This window comes from Acomys minous, assembly GCF_964271855.1.
Source record: "Acomys minous genome assembly, chromosome: 8".
Classification (NCBI taxonomy): domain Eukaryota; kingdom Metazoa; phylum Chordata; class Mammalia; order Rodentia; family Muridae; genus Acomys; species Acomys minous.
This window is the reverse complement of record NC_140489.1, coordinates 57,321,902-57,342,913: the sequence shown is the minus strand read 5'-3', so window position 1 is coordinate 57,342,913 and position 21,012 is coordinate 57,321,902. Positions and strand designations below refer to the sequence as shown.

Below are 21,012 nucleotides of genomic sequence, written 5' to 3'. Positions count from 1 at the left end.
GAAGGTGAAAAATCACACCTTAAATCTTTCAGATTATGTTTGCTCATCTTGTACCAGGTGGTTCTGTTTGTTGCTTAGTGGTTTCTCTTTCTGCATTTAAGTCCTTACATTTTAGAATCTTATGTTAGTCTTCAAGTATGCTTAGGCCTGTCAGCCTAAAGTAAAAGGTTTCTTCATTGAAATCAAACTCCACATGTCTTCTTCCTCAAACCACTTAGCTTTTCTTTACAGCAAATCTGCTTTGTACAAGCAGTTTTCAGCAGAAACAAGTTTTATTCTGTTGTTCCATTGAGCTTTTCAAATCTTCTTGCCTTTTGACCTTGGACCAGTCATACTCTCTTTTTCTGCATGTGTCAGCTCAGCAAGACTTTAATATAAATGCTTTGGCTCCTGGGTGGAGATCAGCCTTTTGCATAACTCTCCTAGAACCATCTGGTAGGGTGACTTAGCACTCAGTCTGAACGTGTCAAATTGCTAAACCCTGTTGTGCATCTTTTAAGAAAAGACTCACAGATGCTAGTGCTTAATATTCATTTTTATTGTAATTTGGTAGTCCCAAATAGAAGAGAAATACATTTTCTCTTGAAGGCAAGAGCTCAGGGCTATTGGCATACGATGCAGAGGACTTAAAGGAGTCCTGGAGGAGAATTTGGTCTAGGCTCATCTCTTTGCAAAGAAAGCAGCTAAAATACAGGAAAGACAGCCATGTTGGTACTCAGAGCTGGTTGATACCTCGGTGTGCATGCAACTTCAAGGTACACTTTCCTTTCAGAAAGTATGTGTAATGCAGTTTGTTCTTTCACAACATATAATCAGAGACTTTTAGAACTGCCAGGAAGCTGAAGTCTTTTGACCAACCCATTTTTGATGTTAGTGATTTCCCTAGGATCTGATATGTACATGTAAAAGTGTTCTTGAAATATACCATAAGCTCATAAATGTGAAGCAAAGACTAAATTCTAGGGCTTAACGATTCTTGGTCAGCGATGTCTTTAATACTGAGTTTGGTAATACTATTTTATCAATTTATATTCAATCAATACCTAAGTTTTAATTTTATGCATAACATTTAATTTTGTGTGCCAAGAATACTTGTATTATTTTCTTCTCTGTCTTTCTCATAACAAAAACATAGCAAGCTTGCAAGCTAGAAAGGAGCCAAATCCTATCATGAGGATGACGGCAGTATTGCAAATGGTCACTGGGAAAATGGTGTCCCTTGTCACATTTCATCATAAGAATCTTTTTGTCTTCTTTTGAGTGATAATGTTCTTTGCTGTACAGAAATCTTTAGTTTTATGAGACCTCATTCACTGTTAGTCTTAATGCCTGTACTATGGGGTGGTCCTATTCAGAAAGTCTTTTCCTGGGCCATTAAGTTCAAGCGTATTATATATTTTCTCTTCTATCAGACTCAGGGTATCAAGTCTTATGTTTTGGTCTTTGATCCATTTAGAGTTGAGTTTTGTGTTGGGTGAGAGATAAGGATCAATTTTCATTCTTTTACCTGTAGCAATACAGTTTGACCAGTACCATTTACTGAAGATGAGGTCTTTTTTACAGTGTGTATTTTTGGCTTCTTTGTTAAAAATCAACTGGCTGTAGGAGCGTGGGTTTATAAATGGTTCCTCAATTCCATTACATTGATCAATGAGTCTATTTTATTGTAAATATCATGTTGTTTATACTATGATGGCTCTGTACCATAACTTGAAATCTGAAATGGTGATGCCCCAGATTTTTGTTATTGATTACTGTTTTGGCTATTCTAGGTCTTTTGTATTTCCAGATCAAATTTAAAATTTTTTTCAATTTCTATGAAAAGCTGCCTTAGCATTTTAATGAGGATTCCATTGAACTTGTAGATTATTTTTGGTAGGATGTTTATTTTCATAATATTAGTCTTACCAATTTATGAGCACAGGAGTTACTCTCATATTCTGATCATATTCAAATTTTTCTTCAATATTTTGAAGTTTTGGTTATAGAAGTCTTCCAAAATTTTGAAGCAGTTTTGAATGATATTGCGTCCTTGATTTTTTTCTTAGTATGTTTGTCATTTGTATATAAAAAGTTACTAATTTTGTGTTTTATTTTCGATTCTTGGCACTTTGCTGAATGTATTTTTCAGCTGCAGAAATTTTCTAATGGAGTCTATAGTGTCTTTTACGTATAGAATCATATAATTTGCAAATAAGGATACTTAGGGTTTTTTCTTTTTGTGCCTCTTATTTATTTTACTTGTCTTCACTGCTCTAGCTAGGACTTGAAGTTCCATGTTGAACAGACTAGAAAAAGTGGACATCCTTGTCTTGTTCTCAAATAATGGAGTGCTTTAGAATGTTTAGAATTATGGTGGCTGTATTATTTTTTTCTTTTCTTTTTGTTTATTTATTTATTTTTATTTTATTAATTTATTCAAATTACAACTCAATTGTTATCCCCTCACTTGTGTCCTCCTGTTCCTCCCTCCCTCTCACTTTCATGCTATTCCCCTCCCCTAGGTCTATGACCAAGGGGGACCTCCTCCCCCACCTGTAAGATTCTTGTATATCATTTTTTTTATATTGAGATATGTATCTTGTATCCCTGTTCTTTTCAGGACATTTTATCATAAATGGATGTTGGCTTTTGTCACAGGCCCTTTCTTAATCTAATGAGATGGTCATGTGTTCTCTGTCCCTGGACTTATTGATGTTTATTGATTTACTATGCTGGGTCACTCCTGGTGCAAGGGAGAAGAGTGGGGATGTGCAGAGAGGGTGGGGAAGGAGAATTCAGAGAACATCCTGAACCATCCTTCCTGTTCCCACACAGAGGCGTTCCTTAATGAATTAGTTTGGTTTTATGTGGCTTGGAAAAATTATTACGTATGTGTTGTATTCTACAGTGTAGGACAACAGGCCTTTGAAACCACCATCCTTAAAAGATAACAGGGGAGTTAAACATTTGTAGTCAATGCATTAGAGTTCAAACAGTTGCCTTGAGAGCAAAGCCAACCCCAAATTTGTGATATCATCTTCAGGTCTCTCACCATTCTTTGCAGTCCTGTGAGTCAAAGGTCATGTGGAAATTTACAACTGTGAGTGATTTTCTTTCTTATATATTGTATCCTGGAAAACAAATGAAAAAGTGACTTAAATTTTGAACTCTGCTTTTAAAGTCAAATATAAAAAAGAAAACAATATTGCTAATATTTTGAACATTCTTTCAATGAATATCTAGTATTTCATAAAGCTCTGAGAGAAATATCGGCTTTTGTAATCATGTGTTCTGTCATTCAAGTGATTAAGATTAACACTTAAAAAATCAGTTTTGGCTTTGAAATTTCCCCTATACTACTTGATGTGATGGGCTGGATTTGCAGAATTAGCATAACTTTACTATTTGTATTGTGATTTATTTGACCATGGTTTTGAAAGTAGAAAATGTAGCAAATTATTTTTGTTATTTTACAAAGATTTAATGATAAATGTATGTGTTAATATGTTCAGTGTTTTAGCTAACCTTTTTTCACTCCCCTATGTAGAGGTACTGAGTTAGTTACACTGTCTATTTTACGTTGGGAAATAGATGTTACTTTATAGGTAAAGAATATGAGGTTATTAAGAGGTAAATAATAGAGCAGAGTTTTAAATTCACATCATAATCAACCTGAATGCTGTATTCTTCTCTTTGTAAGAGAGATGTAACTTGCCTTACATTCAGACATGGGATTCTCAAGAAAATTCCTAAGTTCACAGTCATAGGGGAGAGGAGTAAGGGGAAAATGGGAAGGAGGGAAGAATGGGAGGATACAAGGGATGGGATAACCATTGAGAATGTAACAAGAATAAATTAATAAAATAAAAATAAATAAAAATAAAAATAAAAAAATATATAATCCCTGTCCCCAAATGAGCACCCATACTCCATTGCTATTTTGGCTTGACCATAGCAAATGTAAAAGGGAAAGATGGCAATTTAGTTCTTGCCAAGATCCAGTTGTTTCGCTTTTTTATTTCTCAGAATCAGAGGAAATCTATTTTGAAAGAATTAATGTACCAAAATGTCTTAGGGTTTTGATTGCTGCGACAAAATACCAGACCAAGAAGCAAATTGGGAAGGAGAGTTTATTCGGCTTACACTTCCATATTACTGTTTCTCACCAAAGGAAGCCATGACAGGAACTTAAGCAGAACAGAAACCTGGAGGCAGGAGATGACCCAAAGGTCATAGAGGGGTGCTGCTTACTGACTGGCTTTCCCCGACTTGTTCAGCCTGCTTTCTTATAGAACTCAGGATCACCAGGCCAAGGATAGCACCACCAAGAATAGGTTGGCCCCTTCCTTTTGGAACACTATTTGAGAAAATTCCTTATAGCTGGATCTCATGGAGGCCTTTTCTCAGCTGAGGCTCCTTCCTCATGATGACTCCAGCTGTGTCAATTTGACAGAAAACAGCCAGTACACAACTATTTAAACATCCAACACACATCGTTCTCAACCTTTCTTTTAAAAGATGCTGAAGCATAAATACTTCTCATTTTATTTTACAAGACAACCATTACCTTCATATCCAAAGTATATGAAATTAAGAGAGGGAAAATAGTCTTGAAAAATTCAACATTTCCTCATGATTTAAAAATGCTTTCATGTGAGAGTCAGTCCCCGCTCTCCAGACAACTGTGGAGAATGCGCTGTCCGTTGGCTAGATCTAAATAGGGGGTCTAGGTTTACTGCGTGCATTGTCCTATGTCAACTTGACACAAGCTAGAGTCATTGGGGAAAAGGAATCCTCAATTAAAATATTTCCCCGCTCCAACCTGGCCTGTGGGTGGTGCCATCCATGGGCTGGGGGTCCTCAGTGCTATTAGATGGAAGGCTAAGAAATACACAAGGAGCAAGCCAGAAAACTGCACTCCCCATGGCTGTTGCATCAGCTCCTGTCTCCAGGGTATTTGCTTGAGTTCTGACCTTGATTTTTCTTCATCAGGGAGTGTGCTCAGGACCTAGAGGCTGAGGTAAACATTTCCCATCCCAATCCACTTTTAGTCATGGTATTCTATCACAGCAACAAAGACAACTAAGAAAGCCTAGTTAATTGTGTGTGTGTGTGTGTGTGTGTGTGTGTGTGTGTGTGTGTGTGTGTGTGTGTTTGTGATGAATAATATATAGAGTAACCTTTGAGGCACAATATAGGACAGGGACATGGACATGTAATCCTTTGTCATCTAGTATTAAGTGAGTGATATTAAAATTGCTTCAGAAGAGTCTGTTTTACACATTTTGTATATTTTCACATAGGATTAAGTTTAAATTTTATATTTATGGTCCAGTTGTCTTTTTTAATCATACTAAATGACTTAATGTAAATAAAATGACATAAAATGTCTATTACTCTCACTAAGATGTTTGTGAAATGAGATCCTATGTTACTGTGTGATGCCAGGATGCCTCCTCATGTAACTTCTATGAACATCCAACTGCGGCTGCTTACAGCTGAACAGGAGCCAGGCAGTGTGAGCCACGCCATGTCACAGCCAAGAGACACTAGACTTTGTTTAACCTGCTTCTCACTTTATAGATGAAGAAGTTTTGATCTCACCTACAAAGGTCAAGTAATATCCTCAAAATCACAAGCTTAATTGCTCATCAGTTCAGTACTAACATGTATTTGATTACATAAAGAAACAAACAATGTGTTATTTTATGTCTTTCTTTTAATCAAGTTTATGATCATAAAACAATAATAATAATAAGCAATAAAACTATGCAACCTAAGTTATTTCCTTTTGGAATAATTGAATGTAATATATTTTCTTCATTCTCGGGGAGTGTTGGTAGGACATTTTCTTTCTTTTTTTCTTAAATATTGTTTTAGTTTTTACATATACATTTATATCATTGCACACAATGAACTACCTACAGCAAGAAGAACCATGAAACAATCAGGATTATATAAATGTTACATTTTTACTGTTTTGGCTGTTTGTATTTGGCAGCTTTGAAGAGAACATCTTTCTTATCTTGGTGAGTCTAAAATTCTGAATGTAAATTAATATCTATCATATCTCATCATTATCAACTTAAAACATCTATCTAGACCTAAAAACATCTTAACCCCCAAACAACTAAGCTTAATTGTAAAACTAAATTATCTGGTCTTCAATTCCATCAGAGACTTGAGAAGAAATAAAATTAATTAATTGGGTATACAGGGGGTGCAGGTTAGCAGCTTCCCAGGTGAGAAAATGACAGGGACAGTTTGCTACCTATTCACCCAAAATTTTCTATAACATGGGAGCATCATCTTCAGTCTTCTGGCCCAGTATATCTGACAGACATATTTGTGAGGCAGGCACTATTGAGGACTTGCTTGCCCTGTCTTGGTAGAGTTTGACTATTGACTCTGCCTGGATCCAAGCTTGCCCTTTTTAAGGCAGAATTCAAATGTTAATTTCTTGGGAATATGTAAACAAATAAAATAATTATGTGTGACTTTCAGATTTTTTTTACTTATTTGTTTAGAGCGCAAGATACTGTGAAGGCAAGTGGTGCACTTACCAGCATCTCTATGGGTCTGATACTAGGTCAAACTCATTTAATATTACATTAATTTTGAGGAGAGAAGTGGTTTGTAGCTCACAGTTTATGATGGAAGGTTAAATTTTGTGTCCCAAATGCCAGGATAGGAAAACAAGCTAAAACTCTCTCATAATAATCACTCCCCAACATTACTTCTTCAGAGAGCTTAAATTGTTCCCTTGTCACACTCAATTTCCTTCCATAATGATCACTTTTATTTCCATCTTTACTCTCCATTTTTAAAATTAAAATGTTAAGTTCCAATGCAGGTTTGTTTTTTAAAACACCATATTAAGTACTAGGAGCTATCTGCTAACCAATTTGTGAAATGGTCTTAAATGGAAATTGTTTTAATGTTCATAGCCACGTTTAATTTTAAGAGGCAGAAAACTGTAGTTACTGTGAGAGCCTTTGTTTAGTTTTGGTTAGTTCTAAAGCTGGATAGAATAGGAAATGAAAAGTCAAATCCTAAAGCTATAAACTGTACTTATTTTGTACTGAAATAGAAAAACACAATAGCTTAGCTTCTAATAACCTGGAATAAACAAGTTTAAAACCATACCCACAACACTATGACAACCTTGTTAAAAAATAAAATGATGTCAATGCCTGAAATCTACTATTATGCAGGCTTTATTTGTGTTTGTCTTCCCCCATTGGCTGCGTGTCTGTTCTGGGGCTCTTGGACCACTTCTGAGAGCTGCAGAGGAAAGCTTTAGGAACAGACCTTTTTCCTAGATTCCAGGTGTTAGAGTTTACCAAGTGTGCGAAGTTGTATTCTGAGTTAAATTTTTTGTTCTGTTATCAAGGAGAATATCCCTGATGACCAAGGGAGTCACAGTCTTTAGTGAAACTATTCTTTACAGCTGAGTCTGAAAGACCCCCGAAGGGAGACCCTCACTCAAGCCTCAGGCTGGCGCGCACCCAAAGACACACAAACGACCGTCTTCCTGTAAACACATGAGGCAGTTTATTGGCGGAGCTCCGCGTTGACACGTATCTCATGCAGGAGACAGAGGTGTCGACCCAGAAGCCCAGGGGTTAGGGGTTTATATGGGCAAGGGTCAGGGGAGTGGGAAGTTTTGGCGCGGCCACACACGATTGGTTGTTTCAAACATTTGAACATCAGCAAATTGTGTAGGCAGATCTGGGGTAAGCTCAGACTTAATCACATGGGAACAGTCCTTGGTTCCTGTTTTTCTTGGAACCCGAGGGTAGATGTTTATCTGAGCTAAGGACACATCTGGTTAAACTCAAACCTGGAACATTGTGTGTGGGCCTCAAGGGGGGATTAAGCAGACACCATAAGATTGGATGAGGGGTCTTGGCTCATTACTCACTCGACCATGTCCGGTACCTGCTTCTCTCAGGAATTTGTCCTTGTGTATCCTCCCTATCTTTTATGGCCAACCGGTCCCTGGAACACTCAATAGGCCTTTGTCTCCTATCTCCGCATTCTTTGTGACTTATCATCTGGGACCTTGGGCTAGCATACCTGTCGACCTGCACTTATGAGTTAGAGAGCTCTGCTGTTCTGGTTGCTTTAATGCTGATTAAAAATTTTCCCTTTCAAGTCTATGTTTTGGATTCCATGAACTGAAGATCCAAAGCCAGGACTGTGAAAGCACAGAAGTGCCCCAAATACCCATTGTTAGGAGGAAGGAGGAAACTTCTCTTCAGTTATATGCTGCTTTGAAGACTATAAATGACTGGCTTAATGAAAGTCTAAAGGTATATTTTGCCATGATTTAACATAAAATAGATGTCCCATTTTGTGATAGAATAGGTCATAAAAACTAATTTATATATATATATGTCTTATACATTGAGAATATGAGAGTCATGTATTTTTTAAATCCATTAGACTCTGTTACTTTTATCAGTTTTTTTTTTTAAACATCAGAATACAAAATGGTCTTAATGTATCTAGGATATGGTTTTCTAAATTTATACTACACTAATAAATTCAAGTTTAAAGCACATAATGTTCTCTAGTGATGGAACAATGTACAATATCTCCATTCCTTAGATTAGTACTAAAGATTTCAAAATATTAGAATGAGATAAAGAAAGACTAAAATAGAAAATCAGAAACTTGAGTTAAGCCTTTCGCAGTGACGAACATCCATGAACAAACATTCATGCTAGGCCACCATAACAACGTCTCCATTATATCTGGACTTTAAATAATATGATAAAACTAGAATTGCCAACAGATACTATTTCAAAGCTTCAACTTGAAAGTACTTACCATACTATATTAAAAATCATGATGCATAGATATATTATTTAATTTTAGGTAATTATATATGGCTGAGTACCTGTGTAGTTCATGAAATATTTTATGCAAGTGCATACTTTATAATCCAGTATCATTTTTTAATTATAAAGTTTCTTAACCAGGTGTAGTGACACATACCTATGACTGGTGTTCAAAGGCACAAGGATATAGATAAACAAATTGTCTCAAACAAATACACTATAAAGATTCTATTTTTGGTCTATCTTCATATTGAATTGTTATTTTCTGATTTTTACTGATTTTGACCCTCAGAAGATATTGAGTAGTATCAGGTTATAGAAATGAATTAAAAATAAAGACCACTGGGAAAAGCAGAGACAATATGGTAAAGACCAAGTAGAAAGGCCTTAACTCTCCACAAGGACCTACAAGTAACTAAGACATACTGAGAGGAGTAGAAATAGTCTTCCTCTGGGAAGAACATAACCATTAGCTGTCTAATACAAAACAGTCAGCCCTGAAGACATGTATACAAGTAATATTATACAGACTGGGCTGGTTGTACATATATATTTAGGAATACGCAACATTTAACAAAAATAAAGGGCATAAATTTGAAAGACAACAAAAAGAATTATTTGGAGGGAGAAAAGGGAAGGGGGAAATACTGTAGTTATAATAGATAAAAGAAAAAGAAAGAAAGAAAGAAAGAAAGAAAGAAAGAAAGAAAGAAAGAAAGAAAATCAGATTTTAAAAAGTCTTTCAAGAGGCAGACATGGTGGTAACCCCAGCAATTTGGGGGACAGAGGCAGGCGGATCTCTGTGAGTTGGAGGTCAACCTGGTCTATAGAGTGAGCTTAGGACAGCCAAGGCTACACCGAGAAATGATGTCTTGAAAAAACAAAAACAAAAATTCTTTCAAGAAATACAAGATGAATAGATAGTTGAATATTCAACAGAAGAGTGGTACACAGTTTTTTAAATAAGATTTCACAAATATCCCTATAGTATATTGTATGTATGTAGAATTTGGACTAAAAACAGAAAGAGGACCAATATTAACAATGAAAGAGACTTAGGGGAAGAAAAGTAAAACTGTTTCCCTTAAATTTGTGAGAGAACCAGAATTTCAGGATCGGAACTCTGTGGGGGCCTCGGTGCTGGGTGTGTAGGTCATCTCTTTCATTGCTGTGACCAAAGACCTCACAGAAACTACCCAAGGAGGAGACACGGATTTTTGGCTCTTGGTTTGAGGCAACTTTAGTCTATTATTATGGGAAAGGCAAGGCTGCAAGAAGAGTTGTTTACATCTTAGCTGGCCAGGAAGCAGAGAGCAAGACAGGAAGCCCATGCTCCCAGTGGCTTACTTCTGCCCCCTGGATTCCACCACCTAAATATTCCAGAGCCTCCCCCAAACAGTGGCATCAACCTAGTGCATGCCCATGAGCTTGTCGGGACGCCTTTCCCATCCTACCCAAACACTAGGTAATCTATGCTTTGCAGATGTAAGAGCCACTTGTTAGTATTGTACTGCAATTATTATATCCCATAAATTTGCATAGCTAATTAATGATGTAGGGGTTTTTTTAAACAAGTGTCTCTGAGTCTAAATTCAGTGTACTACAAACGTGTGTTTGTGTGCATTTCATATCCTACGCATATCATTTAATATTTTAATTAAATTAAAAAACTGTAAAGATGTCAATATTAGCAATAAATAAATTACTATGAAAACTCATTGCTAAAAAGAGCAATAGTATTATCTAGTGTAAAATTTAAAAATTAGTATGACTTTGACATAATGAAAATCATGTCAAGCGCTAATATTATCCCAAGTTGTTCAGCTATTTACATGATGTATCTAGTTAATGCTAAGTAAAACATGTCTGAATGTCTAATACAAAATAAATAATACTGGTGAAGAAATAAAAATGAAACAGCTTTTACTAGGTGTGAATTTCTTAATGCTAAATATATTCAGAGAAATTTACATTCTGGTTCTAGGAAGTAGCTGAGAATACCTTTGAACCATCAATTTATTAGCGTTATAACATTATTAAGTTATGTCCTTTGCCAGGCAGTTTTTTTCTTATGTTAATATCGTTATTTTTATCATGAATGCAATTATTTGAAGCTAGTTTTTGCTTATGACTAATTTCTTGCTCTGCTGACTCATATGTCTCACCACTAAAAAAGGAAACCTGTAACATTATATCTTCAAAGATAGCTAATGTAGAGATTTAAATTGCTAACTCAGAGTTGTATTCTTGTTTATTGGGATCTGTGAAATTAGATATTGTAGCCACAGTGTATTGGCTTCTTGGTCATTGTTTAAAAGGGAAAACAGCATCTCCAGATGGTGCCAAGAGCCACTGTATTCTGTTTCAGTTTTACTGACTTGAAGCTGTGTTTCTCTTGTTAAATTATCAACATCATGACTTTGAGTTACAGATTGACCTTAAAATCAGTCCTACGCTTTGTAACTCTATCATAACTGGGCCTCATAGGCTGGTTCTTTCTTGCCCAAAGAAGTGCAAATAAAAAAGATACTGTCATGGAAACCCACTCACTTGTGGGAGTTTCTCATAAATCTGTTACAATGCAAGGTATCAATTTCTCATAACTTCATAAAAGCCAATTTTATTTGCTTTTAACCCAAACATAAGAGGGGAGATGAAGAAAGATCATTAAGAGAGGGAGGGAGGAACAGGAGGATTCATGGGATGGGATAGAAAATGAGATGTAATATGAATTATTTTATTTTTCAATAAAAATGTGTTATTAAAAAAAAGAAATAACAACAACAACAAAAAAGAAAGATCATTAAGGTATCTCTACTATCAATGGTATCCTGTCATCTAGTGGCAATTTCAAAATCCAGGGAGAGGGCATGTGGACCTCTCTGGAGTCCACAAAATCAGACTTAATGTCACCAAGGGCAGCAAAGTTCTGTCAGATATGTTGCACCAATAGGGAAACCAGGACTTTAATAGAAAAGCCATAAAACGTAAGAAATGAAGGTAGGGTAAGCAAGTCCTTAGTAGTTCCTGTCTCACAAATATGTCTGTCAGAAATATTGGAACAGAAGGCTGAAGATGATGCTTCAACATTATAGAAAGTTTTGGGTGACTATTTAGGCAACAAACTGTCTCTCATTTTTTTTTTCAGTTTGGAAAGCTGCTAACCTGAACTTCTTTTTTACTCAGGTAATTAATTTTATTCCTTCTCAAGTCTCTGATGAGACTTGATAGTTTGATAGTGAGACTTGATGAAGACCAGATAGTTCGGTTTTACAATTATGCTCAGTTGTTTAGAGGTTAAGATATTTGTAGGTCTAGATATATGTTTTAAATTTATAATGATGAGATATGATAGAGATTGATTTACATTCATAATTTTAGATGCACCAAGATAGGAAAGATGTTTTCTTCAAGGATGCCAAATACAAATAGCCAAAACACTAAGAATATAACATTTATATAACTCCTGATGGTTTCATGGTTCTTCTTGCTGTAGGTAGTTTATTGCATATATGTGTAATAATATAAATGTATATGTAAAAAATAAAAAAACATTTAAGAAATAACAGAAAAAAAGAAATGACTAGAATATCTTACCTATGTTGAAAACACATATGCACCATAAAATGATGTTTTTATTAGTGATGGGCTACACGTATTATGGTAACCTGTAAGATTATTATAGTAGAACTGAATTCCTATCACCTAGAGACAGTACAGCTACCCCGTATACAAATATCTACCATTAGTTATAATAACTTTTGTCAGTCAATGCGATGACATGCTGTGTAGTTTTCGGTCTCAGATCTATGTGTTCCACTATAAAGCCTGGGTCTATAGTAGGCTATGTTCTTTAAGTTGTTGTAAGAATACTCTGTGATGTCTGAACAGTGATTGTGTCAGTTAGCCAAAGTCTGTAGCATGTTCAAAATTCTATTGAATAGAATCAATCTTGGTAAAATCTTATTTCTACCACTAGCCTGATGTTTGTCCTATAAGTGACACAACTGTTCTTCTGACCTGATTGACTTGTTTCACCAGATTCTGGCATAAACGTCACAAAAAAGCAAGTGTTCAATAAATGTTGCCTTGTATTTTAGCACGGAGGCTGGATTTCTTCCGAAAAGCAAGCCACTTTTATGCTTTATTTTGCTTTAAAATTCATAAGGAATTTGTGATTAGGACAGGGGATGAGATTATAATAAAGAATGTTGAGGGTGTCTCCAATGGCTGTGAGTCATTTGATGACATCAGAGCATTCATACTGGGAAGTAGTTTTAGTAAAGTGTTTGGGGCAACTAGAAAGGCAGGCTGGAAGATTGAGGCTCACCCTGAGTTTACAAGGCCATCAGTTCAGTGAATCTCTGCTACAGACGTCACACTATGTCTTATTTAAGGTCCACACTAAAGGACTCCAGGCTATCAGCCCTTTACCTGTTTTTAAAGTTATTCAATAAACTAAATGGCTAAAAAGTCATAGCCCTCAAATGTCTAACCTCTTCAAAGAAGAGGAAATGCTACTGTAGAATATTTGTACCGGTGATTTTCAACTCCTATACCACTTTCACTTTCTTTGCCCTCACCCCTGCATTGTTCAGGAATTCCCTCTCTGCTGCCACGGCTCACTACCCATCCCTCTTGTTGTACGCACTCCCTCTTCACCCAGCTCTCTTCCAATTTCGGCTTCCCTTCCATCTACTCCTTGTTCTCCAGGTCTGAGTCAATGTCCCCCCCCCTTTTCTCACCTTATTATTTGTGTGTCGATATGTTAAATACTGATTGGAAACAACATTGAGGTAGGCAAGGAGATACTGGAAAGACAGAAGGGGAAACCTCTCCAATACATCATCTTCTTTGAAAAATACCCAACAAGGATCACAGGAGTGAGTCTTCAATTCTGTATGATTGTCAGATCCCCTTCCATCTCCTCTGTCCTCCTCCAGGACATGGTCCACCTCCACTCCACATGGACCTTCTTTCTCAGATCTCACTGTGGTTCGCCTCCCATTGATGCGGCTCATCTCAACATGAAAGGAAGGACCCACTTGTTTCGAATGTATTGCTCTGTGAAACAGGCTAGTTCTGCTGAGAGGACCAGAACAAACATGGCATGAGAAATGAAGAGAATCCATCTCTCCCCAGGATATATTCACCCAAATACCTGCAATGAGAAAATTTAAATGATTACTTTCATGTAGATATATAGAGCATTTTTTACATCATCTTGAAAAGTAATAGTATCTTAAATGTGTAAAGGCATCGCTGTCTTTGCGTATTTTCTGCAGAGCTTAAATCTTGACTGAACCTAGTAGCATCTGATGTATGTTGCAGCAAAAAAAGTGTACCTGTAGACTGACGTCATGTGAAACATGATCTACTTGGAAAATCCATCTTGAGCTTCAATCAGTCAGCTTTCAATTTTGCTAAATGTTAAAAAGTCAACTACCTCTTCTGGTCTCCTTGGTCACCAGACATGCATGCATATGGTGGACATACATACATGTAACCAAACACTCGTGCACATTAAATTAAATAAATAAATAATTTTAAACATAAAAATTATTTGATTTTTCCAGAAATCATATATAACCTAGTTTTTAAAATCTTGATTTAAAAATGTTTATCATAATAAGAGTAATTTATTTCAGACCAATTTGTAAGAAATCCTATATTTTAATTCTATAAAAGTATTTCATATTTATTGCACAAGAATATGACATGCCTTTACTGTATATTGCTTTTATTCAAAAGTCTTTTCATTCATAAGTAGGGCTCTAGAGTTCAATTAAAAATTAATTTCAGTTAAATTTGTTTTAAAAAACTATTTTCCGATATAACTGGAAATGCTTTATGTTACTGCAAACTCAAGGTTAGACGTGAGCAGCTTATGCAAATAAAAAAGGAGAAACAGGCTTTTTTTCCCCCCTAAATTAACCTAAGTGACATTGGATCAACTTTCAGTTTTTGTGTCCTCAAATAGTGTACAAGGTCTATGGAACATGTTTTTGTTGTTCTTTGCTGTTGTTTGTTTGTTTTGTTCCAAATGTACGAGGCGATTTGGGGAAACCAAGGGGAGGTGGTGAAACATGGCACAAAATATTTTTACCTTCTCTTCCTGCCTATGAAAAATGCCTGAAGGTATTTTAGATGCCAATAACTAGCACATGAATTCTCAGCCATGACTTTATAAGTCATAAAAATGTGCAGTCATATACAGTCAGAAGCTGATGGAAGAAGTTATTACGTCTTAAGGCTTTAGCTCTAGTTTACCATCGATAATTGTCCGAGTGGAGCAATAAAGACTCGTCTATAATCCACATGTCCGGTTGCTAAAGAAGGAGGGTTGTAAGTTCAAGGGCTCAGCCTGGATATAGGAGAAACCTGTCTCAGGAAACATCGTTCGATGCACAGACTTGAGTTAATAATTGTTTTGAGTCCAGTTTCTCTCTGATCATAGTAGAGACAGCTTGATGATGCAAAAGAAGTGTGTCTGCATTCTGACTGGAGTGCTAATGGGGACCCATATCTAATAAACTGCACATGAATGATTACAACTGCTTGTCAGAGAGTAGACAATTGTTTTCTGTAGTTTCAAGTTTCCTTGCATGTATAGCCTGAAATTCGACTAGCCTCTTCTTTATATGGTTCTGTGGTCCGTGATGACTAATAAGCACACTTAAAGCACATTTATGTCATTAAAACATGGCCTTTAATGGTTTTCTCAAAATAGGTCACCATATAAAATATTTAAAACTTACTTGGAATGTTATTCCGTGTGTGTGTGTACATGTACCCACAATAGTAATATATGGCACATTTGTGTGTTCAGACCTCAAACAAAATGAGGATCCTGAAAGCTCTCTGAGTTTTCTAAGAAAACGGAGACAAATTATTGTGCTAAAATTGTCTAATAAAAGTATGTATAAAATAGAAGAACTCTTGAGAGAGTGGTCGGTGACCGACACCTTAGGGAAGCCTCACAGAAGAGAAATGTAAGTGATGGTGAAACATTGCTAAGTCAAAGTTAAGCCCAGGGGGAATACAGCACGAGGTATTGTACCCAGATGAAGGCAGTGTCTGTCCTCTGTGGGTCAGGTTAGGTGAATGCACAAGATAGGAATCTTACCAAGTTGTTACAGTATATAAGCACCAGAATTATCTTTTGAAAATGTGTTTTTAGTTAGCATATGGAGTAACGGGTCTCATTATGGCATTTTTATACATACTTTGTTTTTGCTGACTACCCTCCCATAATCCCCTGTCAGGAATACCATTCTCTGTTAGAAGTCACTTGGCATTGGTTCCCCTAGTTCTCATCAATTGTCAGGATTACAGAATTCTTAGTAAAATGTAATGTATGTAGTGTGCACAGTTGTGATGTACACAGTTTCCTGTGCTCAGAAAATTTCCACTCAGATAGGGAATGATGTTTAATATGCTACTTAATCAACCTGGGCAGAGGGATGAACAGGATGAGGGTCTCAGGCAGGAAGCTAACAATGAAGGTCTACCTGTCAGGAGCAATGCAGCATAGAAAAATACAGCCGAACATAGCTTGTGACCCTATGGATCTCACTGCTCAATATGCTGTACACGGTGCCATTTTGCATTCACCAGGCTTCTCTGAGTCATCCAGAAATATTACATCATAGAATTTTATAATCAAACTAGAACTCAGAGGTTGTTCTGTCCCTAAATCACAACCTCAAACTAAGGTCCACTTCTTCTTTTCTGCTGAAAGTGAATTGAAACAGTACTTGTGAGGCGGCTCTCGTTTTATATAGCTCCAAAGGTGTAAAAAATCTCCATATGTTGCAGAAAAGTCTGCCTGGAGGAGTTTCTGAGGAGATGGGATAAAAAAAAAATATTCTCTTCTTTTCATGTTGTGGGATTCTATCTGACATGAGGAAGGGGTAGAAAAATGTATCTACAGACAGTTTTAGCCTTGAAAATCTCAGCTATATAAAGAGAGTTCCCAGCAGATACCATACCATTAGTTTTATTCCAGATTTTAGGGTTGCCTGTGGTCATGCCAGCATCCATAGTGATGGCATTCTGATACATTTGCAGATGCACTCAAATGATGATATCGTCTCTCCTTGAAGATACAAAGCAAGTGTCCTTAAATGACACACAGACAGTTTTAAGTAGGTCCTAAGGTTCATCTTTTATAATTTGATATATAAACAAAAAATATGGCCAAACTTTTCTAAGGATAAGTAAGAAAGCCATCCACATGCATTTTCCTTCTGTGACAGGGGAAAGAATAAAGTGTCTCTTAAGTTCCATTGATAATGAAAGAACTGGTATAAATTGAACCACTTCCTACATTTTTCTAAGTCTACCTAACTTGAAGAACCTCTTATTTTCATACATGCACATCATAGAGCCTCCAAGTTTAGGAAGTGTTGGCACTCCACTCTTGAAAAATTGGCTCTGTCTTTCTTACAATTCTTTTCCCTTCCTCTCCTCTCCACTCTTCTCTCTTTCCTATCCACTCCTGGTCTCTCTTCTCTTGTCCCCTTCAGTCCCCTTTATCTTGTTTTGTCCCTTAGGCTCCCCTCAAACTTGTGCTTCTCCTGCCTCATCCTCCTGAGTAGCTAGAATTAATAAAATATGCCCAGCTCTTGTAGATCTCTCCTTTATGCTAATCAGAAGTGCACCTGCTTCTCCTGCTCAAACAATCAGCTACTTTCAGGACCAGGACAGTTCCTCCTTGAACTAATATGTAAGTTTACATAGTATGTCACACATACGTTACAAGAGTAAACAAGAAAGCAATAAAGTTGAAATCTTTGCCCTCATATTACTGGTCAAACAGTGTAGACTTATACATAAGTAGTTTTGAGAGAGTGTGGTCTGTGTTGGGGCACGATGCATGATGCTATAAGGATCTATCCAAAGAAGACTTGATCTGGAAGGCTGGGACTGAGGGTGGGCAGGAATCACCTGCATACAGGGTTGCATGCAGACAGAATAGCGCACACAGCATGCTTTAGAAGAGACAAAAATGAGAGAGCAAGCTGTGTTCAAAGACTGAAAGACATTGCTCATGGTTGGAATGTGAAGTGGGGGTGTCAAGAAGTGGGGGTGTCGAGAAATGGGAGTTGAAGCAGCATAGATAAGCAGGAAAAAGTCAGAGCCCTTAGAGTCACATTAAAGAGTCTGGGCTTTGAGCTAACAGCAGTGTGGTCTTATTAAAAGGCTTTATGCAGGTGATGGCATGGGATATGATATAACACTGAAGTCTATGAGATAATATTTTAAGTATCAGACTGGTAGCTGAAAAACTAGTAAAGAGTGCTGGGTTGGTCCTGAGAGAGACAGTGATCGTGGTAGGGAGAGAGAGACATGGGTGTGTTGGAAACAGATTTAAGCAATAGTCAGAGAACACTATGCTTGGCTTAAAGCTGAAGATAGGACAGAAAAGGGAATTGAAAGTAACCAGCAGGCTTCTGACTTGAGAATCTGAATGGATGGAGGAAGTGATGTGGGAAAGATAAAAGAAAGGACAGTTGAGATTAGCTCAGTTTACAGCTATGTAAATGTGAAACAACTTGGATGTCCAAGAAAATACACAGCCAGAAGCTTGGCATGTAGCTGCTTAAGTTTATGGAAAGCTAAGATTTTAAGTTTTGTGGTAAAGATCTCATAGCTTTAGTTGTAACTGACATGGGGGGGATTACTTCAGACCACTAGAGATACTGTGCAGCGAAGAGATCTGGGTGTGACACAGGTACAGTTAAACGGTAGCAAGGGGGCTCTGTGTAAGAGCTGGAGCTATGTTAGCATAGATGGAAGGAAAAAATAACAAAGAAGTGATGTCACAGAGGACAAATACTTCAAAAAAGAATTTTCTACAAAGTCTGTACTTGCAAGAGGAGACAAATCCAGAAATATAAAAGCAGAAATGAAGCTATTATAAATATAATAAAACTAAAAATGAGGTTTCATGAACCGGAGAGGTTAAATCCAGATTAAAAGGGAGAGAAATCTAATGCCAGGGAGGGAGTTGAAAGGAGAGAGAATGTCGAAGGATAGTGTTGGGTGTTTTATGTTGCTTTAGAAGAGAATTTCAGACCAAACAATTTATAATGCAATTTACTTGTGACAGCTCTGGAGACCAAGAAATTCAAAGGCCCATGGTCTGCTCTGGCCTCACTTTCACTTCCAAAAGGGCAGATTGGATGGCATGTGCCCTGGAGAATAGAAACATTATTTTTTAAATTGTATCAACTCAGAAGAACAGAAAAAAATCATTAAAAAACTGTTAAAAGGACCTCATCACCTCTGAAAGTAAACTCCTCATGGACAAATGGCTGAAGATCTGAAGTTCTCAATGCCTTAATGTTTTTATAATTACAAAAATTCAATGTGAGGTTTGAAGAGCACAAACATACAAACCACATCAGACGGGATTTTAAATTTTACATGAAATATGTTTTGGAGTATTTAAATTTCTTACTGCTGAATATTCATTGCACATAGAGTAAGTGTTCGAATGGAAGGCATCTTTCAAGTATAACATGTACTTTGAATCCACTCACTCTGCTGCTGTTTCTCCACTTAGAACCACTGCCTGGCCATTCTTGTAGTCTCCTCCTTTTCCCTGGTCTCACTTCTTCTTTCACCATTATGTATATAATGTATCTACAAGGAATTCCAGGGCCCGAAAATGAGAGCAAACATATGATATTTGTCTTTATGCATTTTATCTATTTCCCTTAATTAATGATCACTACAACATCCATTTTGTAGAAAACATTTTTTGAGTATTCTTATATGCTGCAGGACACAACCAGGAAAGGAAGACACCACAGATACAGTGGAGGAAATCCACACACTACAAATAGCCATGACAAGAAAAAAAGGGACAGAGCAGAAAACTTGGTGGTGGGCTGGAAACTGGATAGTTTCATCCATGCTAAACATTAAAACCAATCTGTTGGCTAATACTTCAAGGCACTGATCTTTCATGCCTTGTGAGTACTACAAAAACAACCATTCCTATTACACCTTATTATGCAGAAAATTGACCATATAGATAGTTATCTAAGACAAACTACTGACTGTGATACATTGTAGATCCATATGATGAGCATTTCTGGCTCTACCTTCTTCATTTGCAGAATAGCATTAGCATCTTCAGCTAGCAACAAATAAGATATTTAACAATGCAGGGTTTAATTAAACAGAAATAATTCTCATCAAGTCAATATACACTTTTAAGTGAGCATTAATTTTAAAAGACAAAATAGCCACCTCCAAATAACTCTAGGCTTTAAGAAAGTACAGCAAGCATAAAACCATAGTTCTTGAAATAAAGACAAAAAGACTGATCATTAAAGCCTAATGCTTTAATGACTGAAGCTGCTGCACATGTCTGAAACACACACATATATAAACACACACACACATACACACATTCACACACACACACTAGTTATAGAGATATAATACTAGTGGATATTTATTTCATCTTTGTGCCAAATTTTAACTACTAAAGACATGTTAATTAATTTAATCCTTGAAATAACCTGGAAGGAAGTAGGGAATAATGATTTTGTTAATTTGTATATATTATGTTCATATGACAAAAGAAAAATAACAAATAAATGATGGATGGAGGCTGAATCCATATTGTAGCTGAAATGACCAACCATGAACTCACCCTATCACACTGTGCAGATGCCACTCTGTGCAGAGATTGTAAATGGTCCCCAAATAATAAAGTCTTTACAATGTTTCCATGGGCTTTGAGCAAGATACATGACTATCTGCCTAGAGACTATGTCTTTTAAGCTCCCTTTCAGCTAAGTGTCTGTATATAATGTTTCTGGTATCCCTAGGGTCAGGGATACCATGCTTGATGTGTTAGGTAAAAGCCATAGTAGTCTCAAGTAGTCAGTAAATTACTAGCCCGTGCCTTAACTGTCACAGGTAGTTAGTAGTCACATTTTAATCACTTATTGGTTGCCATTTTTTTTTCCAAGAGAGAAAGAATTAACAGACTAAGAGTTGTTATCCTTTTAACAGCTATTTAATAATCATTAATTAACTAATGAATGATTATTTAATGGTAAGTTTATTCACCATAAATTAATCTTACAAATATAATTGTTCCAAGTTCAGATAATTATGCAGTTGGTGTCAGTCAGTCTCTGGACACTTGGTAACTCAAGAG

The 21,012-nt window shown here is 36.5% G+C and overlaps 1 protein-coding gene across 1 annotated transcript in view; it reads right to left on the bottom strand.

The window, feature by feature from the left end:
- Nucleotides 1-526: 526 nt before the first annotated feature.
- The window catches only part of LOC311602961 (uncharacterized protein), a 70,828-nt gene continuing 50,342 nt past the window's right edge, over nt 527-21,012 (bottom strand). The window contains exons 4-5 of the mRNA XM_084791643.1: nt 13,574-13,989; nt 527-3,113 (exon numbers count right to left, since the gene is read on the bottom strand). Coding sequence (XP_084647769.1) covers nt 3,075-3,113; nt 13,574-13,989 — 455 coding nt within the window. The 3' untranslated portion in view covers nt 527-3,074. The remainder of the gene's footprint in view (nt 3,114-13,573; nt 13,990-21,012) is intronic.